General features: G+C 54.2%; 1 protein-coding gene across 1 annotated transcript in view; it reads left to right on the forward strand.

Moving 5' to 3' along the window:
• Positions 1-6,173, forward strand: part of Asap3 (ArfGAP with SH3 domain, ankyrin repeat and PH domain 3) — a 42,213-nt gene extending 36,040 nt beyond the window's left edge. Inside the window, exons 15-25 of the mRNA XM_075945601.1 lie at positions 38-171; positions 404-498; positions 699-876; positions 1,958-2,043; positions 2,178-2,293; positions 2,773-2,840; positions 2,924-3,031; positions 3,141-3,336; positions 4,328-4,553; positions 5,224-5,314; positions 5,569-6,173. Of these exons, the coding sequence (XP_075801716.1) occupies positions 38-171; positions 404-498; positions 699-876; positions 1,958-2,043; positions 2,178-2,293; positions 2,773-2,840; positions 2,924-3,031; positions 3,141-3,336; positions 4,328-4,553; positions 5,224-5,314; positions 5,569-5,643 (1,373 nt within the window). The 3' untranslated portion in view covers positions 5,644-6,173. The remainder of the gene's footprint in view (positions 1-37; positions 172-403; positions 499-698; positions 877-1,957; positions 2,044-2,177; positions 2,294-2,772; positions 2,841-2,923; positions 3,032-3,140; positions 3,337-4,327; positions 4,554-5,223; positions 5,315-5,568) is intronic.
• Positions 6,174-8,954: the final 2,781 nt, after the last annotated feature.

Below are 8,954 nucleotides of genomic sequence, written 5' to 3' on the forward strand. Positions count from 1 at the left end.
GCTGGAGGCTTTAGCTGCGCTCCTCGCTCCCCTGCAGACCCCACGTGGCTCAGCACCAACCTGGGTGTGCTCACCTGCATCCAGTGCTCCGGTGTCCACCGCGAGCTGGGCGTGCGCTTTTCTCGCATACAGTCCCTCACCTTGGACCTCCTGGGCCCCTCAGAGCTGCTGGTGAGAGCAGGGTCAGGGTTCAGAGAGAATGCTATGGGTGTGGGGCGGGGTTCGGGGGACTGGAGCGTGGCTAACTGGGAATGAATCTGAAGTAACCAGAGTGGGGTTGGTAGGGGCGGCACCTGGGGAACTATGGGGAAGGGCTGGACTTCCGAGACTGGACCTTGTCAGGGACGCTGTCCTAGCGCCTGAATCTACCTGCTGACTTTGATACCCTGTGCTGTGCCTCCAGCTGGCCTTGAACATTGGAAACTCCCACTTCAATGAAATCATGGAGGCCCGTCTGCCCTCCCACGGCAGCCCTAAACCCTCTGCTGAGAGTGACATGTAAGGATGGTCTCAGAAGGGGGGGGGTTGCTAGCTCCCCAGTTCCCAGGGTCTGAGATAGTCTGGGGTCAGAAGGGTGGAGAGAAGGAGGCCCCCTGACCTGGAAGTCGCCAGGACACTAGATTCTCCTCGAGGGTGGTTCCAGAAGTTACTATGTGGACAAGCTTCTGAGGACCCGCGGTTGTCTGTTGTCTGGGTAGGAGCAGCCGCAGGAACTACATTGTGGCCAAGTATGTGGAACACAGGTTTGCACGCCAGTCCACACCTGATCCCCAGAGACTAAGGACAGCCATCTGCAGCAGGGACCTCCTCTCTGTACTGGAGGCCTTTGCCAATGGGCAGGACTTCGGACAGCTACTGCCAGGGCCTGACGGGCAGGTGAGAGCCCCCTCCCAGGGCCACTTTTAACCCACTTGCACTCACATGCCCCTCAGCCCCCCTCTAAGACCAGATGTCACAGTCTTCTACCATCTGCCCAGATCTGACACATGAAGTGGGAAAGAGAATAATAGCTCCAGCCAAGCAGATCTAGGTTGGAATCCCTGCTGTATCTTTTCTTAGCTCTGTGACCCAGGGCAGTTACTTCTCTGAGTCCTATTTCCTCATCTCTAATGTGGGTTAACAATCGCCTTGGAAGTGGAAACGGGCAGGTCTGATTAGAGTGTGAAAGACCCTGCATTTTGGAGATCCGTTCATGAGGGAGGAAGGATTTCAGAATGATCCCGTCAGCTGGAGTGACTGTGACTGATTGGACATTTAAAAACTGACACTGGAGAGATGGCTCAGTGGTTAAGAGGACCTGGGTTCAATTCCCAGTATTCACATGGAGGCTCACAACTGTCTGTAACTCCAGTGCCCCCTTCTGGTCTCCATGGGCACTGTATGCATGTGGTACACAGATATGCAGGCAAAACATTCATGCCCGTGAAACTGGGGTGTGTGGGGGGGTGTAGGCAATCTTTTCAAAACAGAACAACTGGCTGCCTCTGACTGGGGGTGTAGCTCTGTGATGGAGCACAGTGAACCTAACCTGTGAGGCCCTGAGTTAGCCCACAGCACGGGAGGAGGTAGAGCAGGATATGTCTGAACAGGCCACCTAGTGGACAGTAAGGGCATAGCACTTGAGTGAGGTGGGAAGCAGGACCTGGGTAAGGTGGACAGCATGGGCACCCTAGAGTAGCAGGAGACCTCCCAAAGAGACCTCGGAGAGGAAGTAGGAGAAAAGCAGAACCTCAGCCCGATGAGGATTTGGGAACACCTTCTCCTTGGGCTGAGGAGGAACCACTGACTGCCTGGGCTTTCTCAGGCTCCCCTAATGTGAGGATCTGTCCATATGGTCTCTTGGGGTTTCTGACCCCTCCATAATCAGAGATGCTGGGGCAACAAGGGTTCAGGGGGGCAGCACCAGGTTGAGGGCAGGTGACAGGGGAAACTCAGGCATGTGTATGTGTATGTTCAGGCACCTGGAGAGCTCGCCCTGCACTTGGCCATCAGAGTCGCCAGCCAGGCTTCCCTGCCCCTAGTGGACTTCCTTATCCAGAATGGGTGAGAGCCCATCTGCCGTCAGCAGCCTCCCTGTTCCCCCACTCCCTCCTTGTCCCTCCTGCTTTCCCTGGGACTCTGACCCCCTTACCTGCTTGTTTCCCTCCCCAAACCTCCCTGCTACACCCTCCTTCTAGTGGCCACTTGGATGCCAAGGCCGCGGATGGAAATACCGCCCTGCACTGCGCGGCGCTCCACGGCCAGCTGGACTGTCTCAAGCTTCTGCTGAAAGGGAGAGCTCCCGTGGGGGCAGGTGCGGCCCGAGGCCCCCTCCAGACTCCTCCACAGACCCGAGCACGGGCAGCAGGCACATTCCTACTCCTGACTTGCTTCTGTGCTCTTCTGTGGCCTCAGGGGTGGGGCTGTCAATTCCTTTCTAAAGCCTCAGCTTCCTCTCCTGTCCAAATGGGAGTGTCGCAGAGCTAGTGAGCCCGCCGAAAGGTGTATCAGGGTACAGTGATGGAATGGTTCCCTGCTTACCCTACAACACCTGTCTTGTCCCATGACACGTGAGCCATACTGCTAATCAGTGAATCCTCACAGCCTGGTCAGATAGTTTCAAGTATCATATTCATTTTAAGACCCAGAAAGGTTAAGTAGGTCACCTAAGGCCGCACAGCTAGGAATCCAGAGAGCCAGTTTTCACGTACCCAGACAATCTGATTCTGAGGCCCATACAGACCTCAAAGCTGCCTTGATTCTGACCATGGTCCCTGGATTTCCCCTTCACAGTAAATGATGCTGGAGAAACAGCTCTGGACATAGCCAGGAAGAAACAGCACAAGGGATGCGAAGAACTGGTGAGTCTGAGGGCAGAGGCCGCCCTCTAACCCTTCTTCACCCCTGCTGACCCTCTGACGTGGTAAGCCTTCGCTTTTGGCAGCTGGAGCAGGCACAAGCAGGGACCCTCGCATTCCATCTCCACGTGGACTACCCATGGGGACATTCCATGGGACATGGCTTTGACAGCGAGGAGGAGGAGGAAGAAAAGGTAGGCCCAGCCCTTCCCCTCTGGGTGGCATCAGGCAAGAGCCTTACCGGGCCTGCTTTGGGAAGGGGCAAGCTGAGTTGTGGAAACCAAGATGGCCTTGTCCCCACAGCACTGTCCTGTGAAACCCCCAGCTCATGCCTGCTGGGGCAGTGGGAGGCTGGACCTCAGCAACAAGACGTATGAGACCTTGGCTAGCCCGGGACCAGCCACCTCTCAGAGCCAGAGCGAGGACAGTCCCCCACCCCTGCCCATGAAAAGCTCTTCTAGGACCATACACCCAGGGCGAGCCGGACATTCCAATGGAGGTATGGTTGTCTGCCCAGAAGTATTGTGAGCATGCCGTTTATTGAGAGACTGCTGCGTGGGGTACTGTGCTGGGCATGCATGCTGCATGCCAGAGCTAAGTGTGGTAGTGCATGCCTATAATCCCAGCTCTGAGGAGATGGGAGCAGGAAGATCAGGAGTTCAAGGCCAGCTAGGGAGACCCTGTCTGAAAACAACAGAGCGAAAGGTGGCAAGCCCATCCCACCATCCAGGTTCCCTTAGGCCATCCTCTCCTTCAGGTAAAGGGAGAGATGTTAAGTGACGTGCTTAAAGCTGCCACCATTTGTGAAGCTTCTGTTGTGCTTGCTCGGATTCTTCAGTGCATCAGTTAACCGAAAAGACATGCGTTTGTGGGGCATGCCCTGTGTGAGCCTAGTGAAGGGATAGAGCCTCGGAAGCAGTCAGTCATAATATGAGGCTCCACACACTATAAAGTGCTAATACTGGGAGACACAGGCTTGGTCCTCTGCAGAATGCTCTCCCAGCACTGAGCAGAGCCTGGCTGTGCTCTTGGACTTGTGTGTTGGATGAATGGAGCTTGCTGTGGGAGGCCAGGAGAGAGATAATGGGGAGGGTGGATCCTGCAGGAGCAGGCAGTGGGTTAAGAGGGCTCCCTGAAGGAGCTATGCCTAACCTGAGCTTGGGGGCTCGGCAGGAATGCCCGGGCTGAGGAGAGCAGGTAGACACGAACAGCATGCTCATCATGACCCTAGTAAATGAGAGTGCCGGGTGGTGCAGGGGCTGGGGAGCTGCAAGACAACCATGATGGAGCCAAGAAGCCAAAGTCAGCTTTGGCACTGAACAAAGAGGAAAGCATTTCTTTTTAAAAAGATTTATTTATGTATATGATTGATATATTTGCATGGATGCCTGCGAGATCCTCCCCAAGAGCGGCCAGTGCTCTTAACCACTGAGCCATCTCTCCAGGCCCACAGGGGAGCAATTAAAAAACAAACGTCACTGTGGTTCTAGATCGCTCTAACACCCCCAGTCTGAGGTCAGAGTCTCCTGAGGCCTCAGAGAACCCAAGCAGCCCAGCGTCTTCCTTATCCAGCCTCACCGGCTCCGTGGAACCTGGGGGGTTGAGCCAAGCCCCGCCTAGCCCTGAAGAAGGCCTCCAGGAGACACCAGGCACCTCCAGGCCTGGGCCAGCATCTGGGACCACCCCTCCTGAGCTGTACCTCCCCGTCAAGTTCAGGTTGGTATGGGCCTAGCTGTGCCGCTCAGTATGCCTCCTGACCTCTCTGAGCATGCTTTGGCTTCTCTGCCTTGAACAATACCTGTCTGCAGTCTGGATCACAGTCTCACTCTAGGACCCAAGGTGTAAGCTGCACCTTGGTGGAGCCTTACCTCCTCCTCTTCCTCCCACCTGCTTTTTAGTTTTGGTTTGTTTTGGTTTTCTTTTTTTCTGAGACAGGGTTTCTCTATATAACAGCCTTGGTTGTTCTGAAACTCACTCTTTAGACCAGGCTGGCCTTGAACTCAGAGCTCTGTCTCTGCCCCTGCCGAGTGCTGGGATCTACCACCTGCTTTTAAGTTGAGCCAGGAGAGCCAAGGAGCAGCCCCTGTTGGTGGGAGGACCCTTCTTTAAGCCCTCAGGAAATCTTCACCTGTCAATCCAACTGCCTTGCTTCTCTGCAAACCCTTTTGTCTAGACTTGAGTCTGGGAAGAAGTAGACTTGGGGGCATCCTCAGAGCCCTCTGCGGAGAGATCAGTTCCAGACCTCCAGGGCCTGTGATGATGACCCAGCCTCGGGGCCTGGTGGACTCTGGGTCCCCTTTCCCACCACCTCAGCCTTTTATGTCTACCCGGGTCCTTCTGAGGGGCTCTGGGCAGCTGGGTGACATTGGCCATCCCTGCCTTCCAGCTCAGAGAGCACTCGATCCTACCGACGGGGAGGTCGGATTCTGGAAGACGGTCCCTCTGCCCAGCATCCTCTGTCTAGAAGGAACATTCCGGTAGGAGCGCTGAGTGTGTGGTTTGAAGCGTAGGTTCCCGTGTTGTAGAACTGGTCAAGAGCAGGCACAGAGGGGAGGGAGCCCTCCCTCGATGGTGGCAACACTATGGACCGAGATGGCCACTGTTAAGCTGCTGCCACCTCCCTGCTTTAGCCCAGGACTGCGTGAACCTGAGTGAAGCCCACCTAGAGCTATTTCCCAGAGGAGACGCAAAAGGCGCTTTAACAGTATCCGCTTCATCCTTCTTTTCCCAGGTCGTCCTCGGGGAAGGAGATGGCTCAAAGACCGGGGCTCTCGCGGCAAGTTCTCTGCAGCTTTTGCACGACTAGCTCCTTGTTGACCCCTCTGCATGGCCCACACTGGACCCCAACATTCAAAGCAGGGACTTGAGCCCACAGAACTGGACTGTGCCCCTGCCAAGGACACTGGCCCTTCTGTGTTGGGGCTGATGTCCTGGACCAGGCAGTCCTGAAGTTAGATCTGAGGATGAGGATGCCTGGGCTGGGTTCAGTTATACAGCCGCTCAGTCCTTACCGGACCAGGACCGTTTCTCCCTACAAGGATGGGACCCACTTACTATCTTTCACATCCGGGCACTGTCTTGTGGTCTAGTGTTTTCCGTAATGATTCCAGCTCTATGTCCAGACCTTTGCTAGGTACTATGCTAGGTACTATGGATGTCACATGAATAAGACAAGCATCCCACAGGTATGGTCCCTTGCTGGAGAGCTGGTCTCAAGAACTGACTTGGAATGAGCAGATCCTAAAGAAGGAAGATTGCTTCTGAGCCCCCGGGGTCAGCTTTTATTCATCTCAGAGCTATTCTTTTATTCATCTCTAATAAAGGATTCTCGGGGGAGGGGCGGATCCTGCTGGTTCATTTATGGGTTCTAAAGAGTAATAGGGAAATGAAGGACTCTTGGGACTTGGGGTTCTTTCCCTGGCCCTGGTGAGGGACAGGGCTGGTAAAGTATACGCAGGGAGTTTTGCCCCAGGAGACATTTGGTATGGCAAACATTTCCACCTGGAGGGTGCATCCCCGAGGTCAGGGATAACATCCTCCAGCACACTCTCTTTTGTCTGTTTGTGCTGCTGTTTAATAGAATGCTGGAAGCTGGGCACTTTCTACAGCAAAAGGTTTTATTTGGCAATTAGAAAGTCCAAACAGCTTGTCATGAACAGCCAGTAAAAGGCCCCCTGACTGTCACAGCATCGCAGAGAGGTAGAAAGCAAACACTATGTGTAGTGGTCTCAATTTGCTTTATAGCAACTCACTTTTGTCAAAACTACTGAGAGACAGGCCTCAACCCCTCCCCCACTAGTTACCTCCCATTAGGCTCCACCCCTTAAAGGCTCAGTCTTCATTCAACATTGCCACATCAGGCAGGAATCAAGCCTCTGGCCTATAAGAAAACACACTCAAACCATAGCCTCATGGTAAGGGTCATCCCTCTGGCAATGAATTAGCCAATCCAAAATGTCAGCACTAAGCCTGAGAACCCCTGGTGTGCAGGAAAGCACACTGGGTTGGAGTGTGAGGATCTCATGTTTGGACGCTTCCGGTGGTGGTTCCTTGATTGCCTCCAGATGATGAGTTGGCCAAGTTAGTGTGTGAGGTGACCCCCAGGAGCGTTACGAGGGTAGAGAAGCGAAATGGGAGGTCACCAAAAGGAGGACCAGGAGAAAGCTTTGGAGAACCTGCTTGCCACCCAAGCATGAGGACATGAGTTCAGATCCCCAGAAACTCATGCAAAAAGTCAGGCGTGTAGTGCACTTCCGTACTCCTGGCTCTGTGGAGGCAGATTCTAGGGGATCCCTGCGGCTTACTGACTAGCCCCAAGTTCAGTGAGAGACGCTGCCTCCAAAGATAAAGTGGCTAGCATTGGAGAGAAGCACCCATCGATGTCTGATCACCACATGCACCCATACACATGCACACCAAAGCATAAAGGATGCTGGCACAGTGGCACACATCTGTAATCCCAGCATCTGGAGGCCGAGGCAAGAGCATAGTGAGTTAGGAAATACCTTCAATCTGTCCCTCTGAGAGTAAAGAATGGGGTACTTACCACCAATGCTGGGCCCCTCTTGGGGTATTAATTCCCTGCCTGCCCCCAAACCTTAAAGGAAGATTTGCCAAGTAGCGGCTGTGTGTCATGATTGCCTGCAGGTTTGCTCCCAGGTGGTCAGAGGGGGTATAATGGGTACCAACAGAGCCGGCTATACCCTGGGAGAATATCAACGATCCCACCTCCTGAGATTCCATTTGCATAGGAAGGTTGGACGTGTTTTCTTAGGGTCTCTCATACTTGTGTTGGCCAAGAAGCCTCCCAGGAGCTCCAATCAAGAAAAACCTGGCTTTGGCAACTAGATGCTACCCACCCCCTCCTTTCCCCCACCTTCCTTCTCCACATCCCCATGCTGCAGCCACTGACTTCTCAGTTCCTCCACCGCTGACATGCCAGGGACCCTCCCATCCCTAAGCTTTGCAGAGGGCTGGCTGTCTTGCTCCCGTCTGGATGCCAGAACCACCTGGAACACACTAGGTGCTCAGTAAATAGAATAAACACGCGCTGCCTCCTCAGTAGCACAGATCCCCTCTTTCTCCCACCAAACTCCCACCCTGCCCCTAACTGCAGTAGATTTCACTTCTTGAGAGGGGATGGCACCCAGCTGGGCCTTTCAAGCGCCCTCTTCCTCTCCTGCCCCACCGCAGCTGTGGCAAATGCAGTCCTCCTTTTCAATCCTTATTTTGCCCAGCCTGCTGCAGTGGGGTCTTTCTTGCTAGTTGATTGGACAAGTTTGTTGGGGAAAAAGACACACACACATCCTTGATCGTCATCACACAATAGCAGTTGGGAGACAGGTGTCCACAACAGGCTACCTCTGGTCCAGACCTCGTTCTCTGAGGTTATCTCAGAAAGTTGGGGGATTTCACAGTTTCCCCGACCCTCACACACTGTGGGCCCTCTTCTGCTCTCCATCCAGATCAGAGACCCTGGCAAAAAAAAGTCATTTTCTAGGTCTGCAGAGAGGACTCTCGTAAGACCTTTCCACCCGAGAGCAGATGTCTGCACAGCTGAGTGGGAGGCATTTACTCCGTTCACCCAAAATTTCTCTTCCAAGCCCACCTCTTGCACACTGCCGTAAGAATCACCCAAAGCTTAGCTTCTCTGAGCATGGCTGCGCCCCAGTACTTCAGAGTTTGTTAGAAACACATTAAACGGCTCCAAGCATACCTCCCGAGAAAAAGCTGGAGACGGAAGCACCCACAGGCCTTGGGTACACGAAGGAGCCTAAGTTAGGGCAGGGCTGACTTCAGGATCTGCACCAAGATGCGATGAATGTACCAACTTCTCGGTTTGGGCATAGCCACGGAACTAAGTTCTTCTGGGAGATGCTAAGACTCGGGAGCTCAGAACTTCCCTCAGCTGCACTCACACCCCAGTCGAAGCCTCATGCCCAAATGTCCCTGCAGCCCGGGGGCACCCCTACGAGGGTCGGAAGGGAAGAGCCCCTTCTCCCAGCCTGGTTCTTCCCCCAAAGGTGAGACCCGCCTGGCTCAAGCAATCTTTGCCCGGGCAGTCCTTGAAGTCTATATTTAGTGCCCGCCACCCCTCCCCCAGCGCTGGGAGGGGCA

The sequence above is a fragment of the Microtus pennsylvanicus genome, chromosome 13, assembly GCF_037038515.1.
Source record: "Microtus pennsylvanicus isolate mMicPen1 chromosome 13, mMicPen1.hap1, whole genome shotgun sequence".
Taxonomy (NCBI): domain Eukaryota; kingdom Metazoa; phylum Chordata; class Mammalia; order Rodentia; family Cricetidae; genus Microtus; species Microtus pennsylvanicus.